Source organism: Serinus canaria, chromosome 3 (assembly GCF_022539315.1).
Source record: "Serinus canaria isolate serCan28SL12 chromosome 3, serCan2020, whole genome shotgun sequence".
NCBI lineage: Eukaryota > Metazoa > Chordata > Aves > Passeriformes > Fringillidae > Serinus > Serinus canaria.
Genome location: NC_066316.1, coordinates 55,418,125 through 55,433,371, shown reverse-complemented (window position 1 = coordinate 55,433,371; position 15,247 = coordinate 55,418,125). Strand labels below are relative to the sequence as shown.

The window sequence follows — 15,247 nt, the reverse complement described above, 5'->3', positions numbered from 1 at the left end:
AAAATACAAAACAAAACAACAACAAAAAACCCCAAACAAAACAAAAAACCCCAACCCAAATTAGACCAAATTAGATACCTAGCAAATAAGTAATGATTTAAGAGAATTAGCATGTTTTCAGTGCAAGTGTTTGCTGGAAAAATTCCATTCAATGAAATACAATATAATGGAAAGTAATCTAAATTCATCATCTGCATTAGTTTCAATAGTAATGATGCTAAGATGAGCAGTATGCATACAGAAGGTCAGCTTCTTTTAAGGGCTGGGGAATGCCAGACTCATTTGTTTCTACCCTAGAATCAACAGTTCAATTCATTTCTCACTACCTACAACATCAATTTTGAAAATTCAGCAAAGAGAATAGAACACGAAAAGCCTAGAAAAGCTAAAGAATAAGGGAAATCTTAATAAAGGAATGCTGGCTGGGGGAAGGGGAAATACATGCCTTAGAAAGAGCTGTGCCACAGAAATGGCGAAAAAGCCTGTGAGAAAAAAAAGTGGAGAAAAAAACCCCACATAGCCAGCATATGAAAGAAGCTGCATAAGTAGTGGAAGAGACATTTACATCCGTGAATCACCCTAAATAGCATCAGCAAGTAAAGCTTGAGAACATTCTTGTCAACAGTCTGGAAAAGTTACAATAGAAGAGAGACAACCATTTTTTTGCTTTTCCTTTTAACTTGACTGCATGAGAGATAATAATGGCAGTGAAGAAAACAGATTCAGTACCTTCAGGCAACTGCGATTTAAAAATCTCTGAAAGGGGACAATATTGATAGATTGTATATTGACTAGAACAAAGATATTTTCTAACATGTTTATGAGGTGGGAAATAGTTCTGTGTAATTAAGATCACATCCTCACTTTGATTTTTGAAGAGCAAATATAGTAACCCCAATTCCTTTTGTATCAGCTGAATCTCTTACATAAGGTAAAGGGTAGGATTATTAGTTTACTATCAGAGCCTGCTTGTAGGCAAGACAGAAGTAAAGTCTGACCAAAATGGGGGTAAAATTGAATTAATTAAATTAATTATCATCCCTGCTTATGGTTGCAGTACAATAATTGGAAGGAACTTTCATCAAAGAGTAGTAAAAATAATAATTTTCACCATGTTCATTATGTAGCTTTACAGAGCTTTTACAGTAGCAATAGGTACTGAAAAACAGTCATTTTCTTTGTAGAACAGTAGAAGTTATGTATCAATAGCATTCACTGTGTCAAGACAGGTGACTATGATGAAAAACTACAGCTTATACTAGTTGAAAATGTCCCCTCACCAGCCCTGAAATAGCTGTATAACCAAAAAGGTAAATAAAAGAAGAGCCCATACAAATACAATAAATGACTGTCAGGGAGTAATTTCTAATTTAAATACTGATGAACAGTTAGGCACTTTAGAAAGTTGTACTATAGTCCTGCTAACAGGGCAATCTGTCTTGCTTGCCTGGAAATGACAAAGTTAATATTTAAAAGTAGCAAGGGCAAAATCACTTACCTGCTTAACTTGCATAAACAATTCTCTCCATCTTCCATTTAGCAACAGAAGCTGCTGTTTAAGATCTCTGGAAATGGTCTCATCACATGTTTCAATCAGAAAATTACCAGCATCATTCATGGCTGTGTGCTGTTGGATCCAATGAGGTAAGTGCCGGAAGAAATCCTGAGGAAGAAAATAAAAACACAGTTCCAAAACATTTTCAATTAGTCTTTATCTTAAATCGTAAAACTAAAATTTAATTAATAAAAATTCAGTGAACAATCATCCTCTGATGCTCTTCACATCAAATATGCCACAAGAGAATTTTAATGTCTGTGAATATAACCTGTGGAATTAAAAATTACTGCCAGTTTACTTACAGCTCATTTTACTCCAGTGAGTGGCTCCAATGAAACGCCTCCTTAAGAGAAAACTCCATAATTGAAAATGCTGTTAGGGCTCAAGTATTTTCTGTGTTGTCCTTAAACAGTGTGGGCTGATAGCAACCCAGCCATACACAGGCTGTGGAGAGGTCCTTCCCCTACTCTGAGCCACAGGCAGCTTTCCAAGGTTTGGCCTCTCACAAGACCTTTGAAGACTGATTTTTTTTTACCACTGCTTCCTCCTACCTCCTATCTCAGGTAAACACAGAGGGGAAAGAGATGGCTGTCAGTGATTTTGTCCCCCTCACTGAGAAGGTCAAATAGACTGTATGCATCTTGTAGGCAAATACATGCACATAAACTGGTAGAGAAGACAATGACATATTCCCTCCATTCCTTTTCTCTCTTCCAGACAATGGGCAATTGCTCCTTAGGCAGGTATCCCTGGGCTCTAGGACTCCACCTATATCAGTAAAAAGGACTCAAGCACTGTCTCATGATTGTCCACATCTTCTCCAACATGGCTTTGGCTTGTCCCTGCTACCCTTCTCCCAAACAATGCACAATTCAATGAATAGCACAGTCTGTTCCAAACAGACTGGATCACGAGGGTGCCTTCCTTCAGGGGAGAAGGAGTAATCAGAAGGATTCAAGCTACATGATCCTCAGGATTTAGGAGGCACTGATCCATTTTGTTCATGACCATCAATCTACCCTGTAATTCCAAACCCATTCACCTTCCACGTGACAGTCCAATACAGTCCTTTGCTCAATAGTACATGAGAAAAATTCCTCTCCAACCCCACTGTCAGCCATCCCAAGTGTCAGAGCTACAGTTCTGAAACTGTATTTGTCAGAACCCATCCATATATAAAAGAAGTTCAGATGCAACTATAAAGAAAAAGTCACGTGGTTGTATACCGGTCAAAGATATTGAAGAGAGAATTGAACAACATAGAGTGTTTCAGTTCCTTAAAGCTGAGAGCAATAGGATTCAGGTGCTCTCTACTGATGTATCAGTGAATAAATTCAATCAGCTCAGTAAAATGCATATGCAGTTTGAACCTTTTCCCACCTGCAGTGGAGCAACCCCCTTGCTTTGTACAAAGGCTAAACTTTATGAGCACATCCAAAAGAAATAAAGTCTACTAAATCTAGCACTGGTCAGCTTTCCAATGGTCGGGCTCATTAGAGGGCAAGAAGAAAACACTACGTGGATTAAACTACTCACATCCTTGTTTCTGCACACTTATTCCCACAAACCATCACCTTCTGCAGACCTGGCTGGGGAGGCTCTCCATTTCAGAAGCCAACCTAAGATATGTGTTAATTTTAAACAAGTCTGGGAAGCACATCTCATTCTCAATTAAATCAATGCACCTCTTTTTAATGAAGTCACTAGATGAGATCTAGAAGCTCTCTAAAACCTTTTGGATACAGCTGTGTGAGAAAAGTGTGGGAGGGTGCAGTTAGAATAAAATTATGGAAAGTGCTTAAGAGGTACTGGAAGTAAACAAAGAAGCTGTAGAAGGAACAGTTTGAAAAATCCAAGCATACTTTTTTTTTTTTTTTTTTTTGCAACATCTTCAGTATTATAGATTCACAATAAGGTTTCTGAAAACTGAAGCCAATGAGAAAGCCAACAGGCCTCTCTCTTTCTTCTCCAAATCAAACATGCTGGTCTGGAAATGATGCAGAGATAATGGAAAAAAGAAGAAATCATGACAGCAGGATGAAGGGCTACTGTGGTCTTTGCCTAGGATAGAATATAGAGGCTTTAAGTAATACAGGTAAGGTATGGAAATGGGCAATTTTGCATCATATTACTGATATCTTTGTGGCTTTACAGTAAAAATATTTTGACATGTTAAAAATGTTTGACGCCATATTCCAAACAACAGTTATCATCTTTCACCTGGTATTCCAGATGGTTCTTCTTCATGGCTGTAAGACTATTAATTTTACAAACCACTATAAGATATGATTTTGGTTTTAATAATCAAATGTTAAAACTGCTAAATCAGACTTATCCTTGGAACTATCTAAGTGAACATTATTGCTCTGGAGAGCTAAATTTAACATTAAAAGTAGAAGTAACTTTTAAAATATATATCTCAGTCTACAGACAGATGCTACCACTCAGTAATATTTAACAGGTTTGAGACAATGTATTTTTAAGAAAAAATATAGCATATTGGGAAGAATAAAGCTTCATGTCTAAGGTTTTCAGCAAGATTTCTAGAAATATTGAAATCATATATCAGAATGAAAATAATTACTTGATTTATGTTAGAAACCAAAAAAAGTACATACTGTATGGGTATGTTCAAATTTCTGCTTTGAAAATCTTTGAAGATAAAGTTATACATCTAAACAGAAAAGTAAATGTTATTATTTTATTCATATATATGGATTTAAGAATATTTCATTTTAATCATTCTCCAGTTACTTACATAAAACATACACTGGTATCTAAGATCACCCTGATCAGCAGAAGCTATCCTTCCTGTCCAGTAATAATTTTTTGAATCTATATTATGCCAGATCATTTTTTTCGCTGTTTTATTTTATTTAAAAAGTGTATTCCATTAATTTACATCAGTTTGAACTAACAAATTTTAAAAAAAGTGTACTGGTTTTTCACATACCATGAAATGCTCATTCCTGACCTGATGTCAGTTTGCCCTCTTACAGCCCTTGAGAACCCTAGTTTAGTGTGAAGGGCTATACAGCTGCTACATTGGGATCAGGTGCAAATTCAGCACCTATTAAACACAGGACTATTCAAATCAATCCAGGTTATTACTGAAGGTTTACAAACTTAAATCTCAGTGCCTCAGTACTCTAACATTACAACAGGGAAAAAAAAAAAGAAAAAAACAAACCAGAAGAGCTATCTTTATACCTGCAGGTCCCCAAAATCAATTGTCTAAAAGATTTCTGGAATGCCAGGGAAATGGGTTAATTAATCAGCCATCAAATATAACAACACATGTTAATAACACTGCTCTTTGAAGGTTATGATTACTGAGATCTGTCCTCTAGAAAAGTCAGTGGAAATGCCTTTATAGTTAGTCCATGATTACTCACTTTTGTGCTAAGAGCTGCATTTGCCTTTGAGTGAATCATGCAACATTCCAATCTCTGAGCAATACTGCTGCCCTGTATTCATGTCAAAGATGCATCTAGCCATGGTACCTCAGATGAGGCTTTCTCCATTGTGTCTATATGTATTTGTGTGTACATTTATTTGTGTGTACATCTATTTGTCTCTAGAGGCTATACAAGCAAACACTGAAACTCCTGTGTTGAATGAAGACAGGATGTCAAAGTCTTAGCAAAACCTAACCAAATGCCAAAAAAAAAAAAAAAAAAAAAAAAAAAAAAAAAAAATCAGTGTTTCACAATTTACAAAGCAGTCGCATACCTTTTTGGAATGTTCAGGCTGATTCAGCATTTTTTCAGCATCTTCAAGCCAAGCTTGTAGACCTGCCACAGTGCTGCTGTATCTGTCCCAATTAGCAATTACTTCTTCCAGCATGCTTCTTACACTTCTCACCTCTACGGAGAGGTTCCTCCACTGAGCTGTGGTGTCACTCATGAATTTCATCACATTCTCAACTTCTTCCACTGAGATACAGCAAAGACATTGATTATTTTGTTTCACCACCACTTCTGTAAAGATTAACTTTATATCATGCTTATTCACTGTCATCAGGGAATGTTATTTAAATGTAACTTCTATTTCAGTAGGCTTTTATATAGGAATGTTCAGTGCATAGCCCAATTTTAGCACAAGATCATGACTGAGAAATTAAATGTGTGAATTAAAGACTTAGGAAAGTACATAAAATGAGTGCTAAATTAAAACAGTAACACTGCATATTGTGTGTGGTGTCCATTTCAAATCTGCAATAAAAGAACTCAAGGGGCAGGCTTGACTTAAAAATAACAGAAAATGGGAGTTGCATAATATAAAAACACATATTATGTCTACATTGAAAAGTATGGAAGGAAATTCTGATCTTCCTGCCACTGACTTTGAAACCAAACTGCTGCTAATTTTTGCCATTTAACTTTTAGCATTTTCCACATGGCAAGAAAGGAAAAAATGTGTCCTGATTCCAATGGCAAATAAACAGAGAGAAGAAAAAAAGGGCAAGAAAATGCTGAGACTTCAGAAAATATGCAGAATATATTTGTTTTAAAGAGTTTTTAGCCAATTTGAACTGCTATTGCTGAATTCACATGTATTTGTTCTTTATTAAATATTTAGTATTTGTTCTTTAGTAAAGAATTTGCTACTCGATTTTATTATTAGCATTGAATAAGTCTCTGACTTTTGTTCTTTGTAAGAATACCTTGAAAATATGTTTACTTTTGTAAAATTTGGGTGTCACTATAAATTTAAATTTCACAGCAAACAAAAGTATCCATTTTCTCCCCCCCTTAGCAGCAGCTGCAACAATGCTCCAAAGACATTATTGTGCTACAGATTAATGTGATCTCATGTCTGTAATTATCTAGGTCAAATACTGCCCTCAAATTCTCACTGAACTCAGGAGCATTCAAGAATGAGAGGAGGCAGCTGTTGAATCAGCTATACATTTTTTCTCATGTATGTCCATGCTGCAACTACCATTTCAGTTCCTCTTGCAGGTTTTCAAACTTAATCAAGAACCTCCAATAAACCAAGGGATGATTTTGCAACAGCAATACTGGGACCAACTCCCAGTTATCTTTTTCTTTTAAATTAAGTGAAGCCAGGGAGAATTTCCAGGCACTAAAACACGATTTTCCCTACTCCTAATTTGGTTTCTGTCACAATTTTTAATCCCAAATTAACAACACTGAAATAATCCAAGAGTTAGCATGGACAATGGGCTTTTTCCAGGAGGAAGTCTGAATATGACCACCCCCCTCCTCTGGAGATTCAGAAGCAGAAGGCTGCTCTGGACCAGGTGCCTACATGCTAGTGACAAAATATCTATAGACCTTTACCTGAGCCATTTGCTTTGGCATACATTTCAGCTGCTCGTTTCAGGATCTGGTAGGTAACTTCATACTGCTCAAAGAACTTGCTATTTTCAATAACAGACTGAAAAGAAAAAAAACATTGTAACAGATAAAATGAAGATGGGTATTAGGATTAGCAATAATTTATATAAAATTACATCAGGATACTGATGACATTTAACTTCATCATTCCTCCATTCATATTTTCATCATTATAAAAAATATTTTTAATACCATAATTATAAAACAGCATAAAAATGTCACCTTTTCAATTTAATGGTACAGCAGAGTATATAATTTCAAACACAGATTTCTTAACTTTCCACATGGAAAGGTTTTTTGAAGTTTTTTTATTTATTGTCTTGCTGGAGATCTCTAGCATATGATACCAAGAACACACAGAAACTGAGCAAGTAACAAGTTGTTTAATGAAAATTGTTTTATACTCAAAACTAAGTGGAATAATTTTAACAAAACAGAAATTTTCCTTCATATATGTCACCACAAAAATCAAATCCAATTGTTCCTGTACTAAGCCTTTGCAGTAAGACAGGTTACACCTTAACTGATGAAAAACTTTTGCTTTATTCTTCAATTTTTCTTTACCTCCTTTGCAACTGCCAAAAAGTAAGATCATGGAAACACTGCACAAAGAGATGCTGCTTTTCCAAAGTGTGACACAGTGCTGTTCCTTTGTGAGTGATGGTTTAGCTCTGTGATGCGTTAGAGTGCGATGAATAAATTATCTGGAAATATTTTGGTAAAAAATTTATGCCTCTGACATTTATACTTCCTTATCCCTTATGGCAAATGAAACTGACCTTTTCCTACATGTCTTTCAGAAATGTTATTTTCTTTAAGTGCTATACAGAATTATAGCTCTACATTATGCAAGCACATTATATCTTGCATTACCAGTGTTAAAACAGGAAGAGAAAGGTAGGGTTTGGAATGGTTCTGTAATTTATGTTACATCTCATCCCTCCTCAGCTACAGATTACATAATTAATGAATGCATACCCTACATATGTCTATACAAGCTTTGGAATACCAGAATAGACAAAATCAGGCAAGTGTGATTTTCATTAAACCAGGTTTCAAATGAAGTCCATGTTCAATGCATTTTGAGTAGGAGACTCATCTTGTGTGTTCATAAACCCTTATTATATAACATGAAAAAAGCACTTAAAAATAATTGTGCCAGTATATATCTAAAATCCTTCTATTTAAAACCTTTGACAGTTGCTATGTCAGGTTACAACAGCTCTCTAGTAGATAATTTAGAACTGTGTTTATAACTAAGGAAACTAGAAAATCAAGAACAATCACAATTTTTCTCTGTTCTCCTGCTAAAACAAAATCTGCCATGTATGAAAACCTACAGGCTTTATCATGGATTGTGTGACAGACTCATGATTTCACCTTTGCCAAACCCATGCAGACATGTTAACCTGAACCAAAACCTCCAAGACTTCATATGAATGAGAAAAAGAAAAAAAAATGCAACACTGATATCAAGAGCTATCTGAAATATTTTCAAAAATTAAATAAAGATATTTTGCTGATTAATATTGTCTACCATCTGACAAGACTCCTTGAAGAAAATAAGCAGCTTTCTCAAATCAGTGTAGCATATGATGCTAAAAAAGTGCTAACACAGCAGTGCTACAACACAGTTCCATGGGGTAAAATCCATGGATAACTGTACCCAGTACCTCCATTACAGTGGAATTTGGTACAGTTTATTATTCAGGTTGATGGTGTACAGTCTGTGCTGACCATTACTTCTGGTGTATGACAGACAGGTGAACAGATGTTAAGATTAAGTAAAAATCACCACTTTTATTTTTAAGCTAGAGTACATAAATATTTTCCAGTCATATGTTCTATCCAGATCCTAATTACGCATGTTCCTAGAATGCTGACATTCCCCAGTCTGTTTTGGCAGACAAACAGACTTACATTTTTATCTCCTGCTAATATAATCACTCTGACTATAAGGTACTGACTGCAGCTTTCCTTTCTAATATACTGGAAGAGTAACACTTGTCCCTCAGTCCTGGAAAACTGGTCCCAGGTAAGCCAAAGCAAATAAATTCTCTTTCCATCACATCCTGAAAGAGCAGAAGTCAAGGCCATTTCAAGAGTGAAAATGAGATTTATTTATCTTCTTTTCCTGATTTCCTCATTTTGATGTTATACAGTTTCAAAACTAATGCAAGGAAGCATCTTCCTTCCCTAAAGACCACCTCAGCATCAATGGTCTGGATTACAAGAATTGAGGCACTTGCAAATTAATATACAAGTTAATAACTTCATGTTCCTTTTAAAGGAAAAAAAAAGAAAATTACTAAAAAACCCTGAAAATTCAAGCTATCCACTTTTTATTATTTCTTTTGTTACCTTGCATTAGTTTTTTTTACAGTCTTAGAGAGCAAAAAAATGGACTACAATCCTAGTTATTGCACATCACTCCAGCAAACTAAGATAATTCAAGTAATTATCTGAAGTTTGTAAAGCTTGTCTATAAGAGAAAGTTAACTGAATCCTGAATTTTTGTGTGTCCCTAACTGCTAAAGTTTAAATACTTTAAAGAGTGGGAATTTCACCCAAATTTCACTGAGTTTGACATTTTCTTTTCAAAGAAGCAGGGACAACAATAATTTTCTCTGCTCATTGACCTGGCTATGAATGATTCTGTAACTGTATTAGTCCTTTTCAGACTAAATTTTTGCACGCAAGTTTCTCCCTATGGATTAGATAGAAGGGAAAAAATATATTTAGACCAACCCTGCTTTTGAAAGAATCCTTCATGCCCTAACGTAGAAGCGCAGCAGTCTGTACTATCATTCTACCTACACTTGGCACTGCACGTGTGAATTTAAAAAGCAGCAGTGTAACACTGAAAAGGAATTTATCAATGAACACTTGTAAGTCAAGACTTTCTGTTCCTTATCACTGTAAATGGCTGATGCAGAGCTGGAGCAAACTCTTTCCAGCATAGAAATAAAAAAAGGGTTTAATAACTAATGCTGAGTAGGAAAAGAAAAATCATTCTTCAAAAGAAGAAAGTTAATCCTCTATAGTTTTATTATATTAGAGAAATATATGGAGGTAAAATAACACTCTTTTTTATTAGTCTTTTGGAAGACTCTAAAAAATTCTGTGTGTGAATGCATGCCAAAAGCCTCCTCTGTCTTTAACCCTTAAACTGGGTACAGTCACTATAAGGTGCTTCTATCCAGGTGTAAAAGAAGATTAAATTAACTTCTTTGGAATTGCTATAAAAAGGAAGCAAAAATCTAGGATTTGGAACCTCCAGACATGCTTGCTAAATTAATCACTGGACAGCAGCTGGAAAAATATTTCTCTTTTTCAAAAAGTGATGCAAAGAGAATAATTTTTACTTTTAGCCTTTTGACTAAGGTTCCTCCATGGGGAAGACAGAGTCACCTCTGAAGATATATTTCATAGAATGCAGTCATAAAGTTGATGACTGACAAATCTGGTAACTGTTTCTGTTCTTTTATACAATTCTAGCAAAATTAAATATGAAAATTTCAAAAATGGCTATAAAAGAGAGGACAACCCCAACTTACAACATAATTTTGAAGAAGCAGTTCCACGGACTCTCGCCTTCCGTATTTGATAATCCACGATTTTAACTTTGATTCTGCAAAGACTAAGAGTGACAGCAGACGGTACTTCAGTTCCAGAAACTCCATCTTCAACAGATGGAGCTCAGATGAAGAGACAACAAAATTAAACCTATAAAATGAATCACAGTACAATATAATACAGCAATATTCATTTCTGCAGAAGAGGCTGAAAGCAGTTTGGATATTTTTCTAATCTTTCACCTCATTTAGAGTCTACAAACATTTAATTATATGTGATGATATTCTAATGACTGCTTTTGAACAATAAACTAATTACATTTCTTATAATCATAGAAAACATCAGTTCACTTCTCTTACTAAGTTTTGCAAAGTCATTTTTTCTTTTTTTCACGTGCATCCTGGCTGTTATATAACATTTCTTCTAGGGACAAGTAATAACAGGATCAGTACAAAAAAAGTATTCCCATCCCAAATCTATTGCTTATTTTGATTCTCATCAATCTTAAAAGCATCATATTTTTAACAATATTTTAATGTATATTTTAGGAGGTTTTTATATCCATATCAGTTTGCCACTGAGAAATGAAACCAGACAGTGATCTCTACATGAACAGATAAAAAAGCAAACAGGCTCTCTTTCGTGCACAGAAGCTTTTCATTTCAGATTGAAAGCCTTACCTGTCTGCTATATCCTCTAACTGGTCATGTGGAACAGGCACGCCATTAACAGACCTGGTCCTGTGGATCTCATGGAATGCCTTTTTGTGACCATCTATGTTTTTCAGCAGATCCTGATTGGATTTTAAGAAAGAGAGAGATATTGAGAGAGTGGGGGAGGGAGGAGAGGGAGAGAAAAGGCTCACAGTAGGCTATCTAACTAATAAGCACAATTTTAAGCCGGCTCTGATGACTCAAGGTAGTTAACTATTTGATCTGCTCTCACATTTCCATGCAAGTTAATGCATTCCACATAAGCATTTACACCAACTTAAACATTTACACAGGGAACCCCCTTATGTGAAGCTCTGCTACAGCCACGTTGAACAATTATGAAAGATTTTAAAATAGGATACACTGCAAAAGGTTTAGCAAAACAAGAACCCTTAACTGTACTAAATATCTGAAATTCACTCTGCCAACATGCTAACATCCAAAAAGCATAACCCTCCTAAATTTACTCTTTAAATCTTTATAACAGATACTAACCTTTGCTAAGTATAGACTGAAATTTTAAGCAACTGATCTGCTCTACTATCTATAGGAAGAAAATCTACAGCTCCTTCTCTAAGTACTGATTCCATATTTAGTAAACTTTTCACTCTCTCACCATCAAAAGACTTCAGGATGGCTGTCTCAGCACTGCACGAGCGACTGCGGAATGTGGTACCCGACCTGTATTGCTGCGATCTGAACTGTACCAGTGAAACCCCTACAGCAGAGCACACTTCAACTGTAACTAAGCAACACCGCTTCCAACGGCTTCCTGGAGATTACATATTGAAATGAATGACTGGCAGCAGTCTTTGAAGAGATACTCAGCAGTAACACGTCAAGTCCCTGGAGAGCGGCTGAGGGAGCACAGAACGGTGGGGGGTTTTTACTGCAGACAGACAGCTGCTAGCACAAGGTGCTCAGAAGCCTGCTAGCAAAGAAGATCGTACAAAGGTTTCCCCTCTCTCACCTCAGGGAACAAAATGCAGGTTTCTGTACAGATCCTACTTATGCATTTATTCCTACGTGCCAAGGAAGGGCTTCTCCCCAGCCAAATCTCGGTGTTTGCGCGGGAGGAATCAGTGGCAATTCTCTGGCTCAGCTCACCAAATGGCCCCACTACCCCCATCAACCCGCCTGGGTTTTCATTGTTTTCTGCTTCAGCCAACACCTTGCTGTGAAGAGAAATGAGCTAGGCTTTCTCAGATGCAGGTGATGTGCTGATTTTACCACGGTGAAAATGTCTGTGACTGACACAGTCTCACATAAAGGAAAGATCTGGAACAAAAATCTCAGCTGCATTTGGGACCTTGCCGTACAAGGGATGCAAAGGATGCAAAGGGATGCCCCTACCATGCACCCTTAACTGGTGAGTCAAAACAAATTACAGTAGTTTCATCCAACATCAACAGGAAGCTCATGAAAACTTATATACAGCATGCTCATAAAATGAAATCCTGCTCTGGGAAATGACCCTCAGCAAGCACAGACATTGTCCTTAATTCCTGGTTCTTGGTAGCAATAGCAACTAAAATAAGCATAGGTGCTTGCCTGATTGTACAAGGTTTGTCCAAATAAGCTTGTACATTTTGTACTAAATTCAAATAGGCCATGAGCTGTAAAGTTCACTAAAATAACCCATTGTCAGATGGGACAAAGATAAAAAGGAAGCAATGATGTCATCTGAACAAATCCAAACAAACAAACAAACCTGAAGGCAAAGGAAACAAGGACTGAAAAAAATACATGAATGCATTTCTGGTACTATCCAGTAGCACATTTGGATTCATCAATTCAAATCTGAGCAACAAAAATTCCAGGAAAAGATATAATTACATATGCATCTCTTGAAGCTTTTTCCATCCCACTCCCATGGGAAAACTCCCCTGGCACAGATTAACCTAAATCAAAGTTTATTTGTTGGCATGGAAATCCCTCACCCCAGTATTTCTGATGCAAATAAAAACAGTTTATGGCCCACTCTTTTGTATTTCTTAGGAAAGTATCAAAAGGAGGTCTACAGTGTTCACATTCTAAGAACAAAAGAGTGTTTGACTTGTTAATTTTTTTAAAACAAATTTCAAATCCTATGAATCCTGAAATATTCAATGCTACCAAGAAGGTTAATGAAATTTAGCATTACAAGAGACAAGACCCTGAAAAAATCCCTATCTCCCTTAAAGATTTTAACATTTTTTTAAATTTAATTAGTTACTACGCAAGTTGGAGGAGCTACAATTGTTCTAATAAAAAGAAATTGGGTGACCATGAAACTTCTCAGCTTTTCATGATATAACATTGCTTTTTGATGAAAAAACCCTACCCATATCCTAAAAAAAAAAAACAAAAAAAACCAAAAAAACAAATTTACAAAAAAAGGTTTAATATAGTAGTGATAAAGGAGAAATAAAAACAATATAAAACAATACAGCCTCAAGCACTGCCTTTCTCTACAACATCTTTTCCCTTTCATTAACTGGCTCAGTTTCTTTAATCATCTCACCAGCAAATTTTTTCACCAATACATTTTTCTCACATTTATTATGTAAAGCCAGAGAAAAAACCTCACTGCTTTGGTTTTAAATGAGAACTTGGACTCAGCACAGATGATGGTACAATTATTTACATTCATCTGGAAAATTTCCTGTTTACCACAGCACGCTATCTGCCATCACAGATGGCTATCATGCTATCTGTCATCATAACACTATCAAAATTCACTTCATTCTCACTTTCTCCCCCCCATGAATGTCACCTGCACTGACTATCAGCACAGTTAGTGCATTTATTCCCTTTTTCCAGTTTCACCCAATTCAACCCATACTGGTTGAATGCACCCAGAATTATGAGCTCCCTATGGAATTTTGCCATAGAAAAATTAGAATAGCAATACCTGACCTACTTCAGGTAGAAGAAGCAAAAACATTTGAAAGCAATTCTGAATATCTGAATATTGGTTGAAGGATACACAGTTATCACGGTTCAAATCACCATGACAAGACACCAACCTTTAGCCACCACCAGGACAACACAACCCACAGAAAGTAGAAATAATTATTTTTGCAGAGTATGGACCATTTATAGCTGTGAAAAAAAATGGAGGGTAACACACAGAAAAAATGCATCTCCACCTACCTTATGTTGTTCAAGCTTCCTGTGTATTGTGTTTGCTGTTTCCTCATGAGCTTGCTGAACAGTTACTTCTTCCCTCAGAGCAGCCTCTGCTCTGTAGAGCCAAGCACCTATGGTACCCAAAGGTGCAGGAAGGGATTTATCAAGGTGTATGTGCCAATCAAGCATCTAGGAAGTAAAAGGAAAAGGACTGAAATTCCTCCCTTGATAATACAAATTACTACATTTATAAAAACCATACTTCACACTGTAAAACCTAGCCCCCATGTACCAGAGTATAATTGGACATAAGTCTAGGTATATTATTTCACATGAATTTGGAAAATACAGCATTCTCACAGGCAACAGAATCTCTATACAAATTTGTTGATTTATGTATTTCCCTTTCTGAATGGTAATTGAGTTACAAAATGATCACGAATAAACTGGAACAACTGAGACTCAAAACATCTGGAATTTCACCAGTTAATAGGCACAGAAAAGGATACAAGACCTTCTTCTGCCAATGTTATTTAATTCATGCTCCTGCAGAAAGTCTATTTTGAACATACTTTTTATATGTAAAGTTCACAGGAGTCTCAAAAGACTGTGGAGAGGAGAATATAGCAACAAAACACTGTCTTATTGGCAATGCCAGATATGGGAGTGAAAACATTATGAAAATAATGTGAAAACTCCAGAATAATTTTAAATAGATCTTCTGTTAAATACATGACATTAAAAAAATATATATGCAGTATGGATATACACTAGTAATAATGTTTTAATAACTTTTAATTTGGGTCAAACAGTATAATTTGCTTAGGATTTTTCATTCAGATGTTCAAAATTCCAGTCATAAATACTAACACTATTTCTATTGAAATAGGTCAAAAAAAGAATTAACACCTCATTTATTAGTTAAG

At 35.8% G+C, this 15,247-nt stretch overlaps 1 protein-coding gene across 11 annotated transcripts in view; it reads right to left on the bottom strand.

The window, feature by feature from the left end:
- SYNE1 (spectrin repeat containing nuclear envelope protein 1) overlaps positions 1 to 15,247 on the bottom strand; it is a 289,839-nt gene that overhangs the window by 195,899 nt on the left and 78,693 nt on the right. For all 11 annotated transcript variants that reach the window (XM_050973206.1, XM_050973205.1, XM_050973201.1 and 8 more), the window contains exons 12-17: positions 14,346 to 14,510; positions 11,178 to 11,290; positions 10,479 to 10,647; positions 6,865 to 6,961; positions 5,291 to 5,493; positions 1,499 to 1,663 (exon numbers count right to left, since the gene is read on the bottom strand). In XM_050973206.1, coding sequence (XP_050829163.1) covers positions 1,499 to 1,663; positions 5,291 to 5,493; positions 6,865 to 6,961; positions 10,479 to 10,647; positions 11,178 to 11,290; positions 14,346 to 14,510 — 912 coding nt within the window. The remainder of the gene's footprint in view (positions 1 to 1,498; positions 1,664 to 5,290; positions 5,494 to 6,864; positions 6,962 to 10,478; positions 10,648 to 11,177; positions 11,291 to 14,345; positions 14,511 to 15,247) is intronic.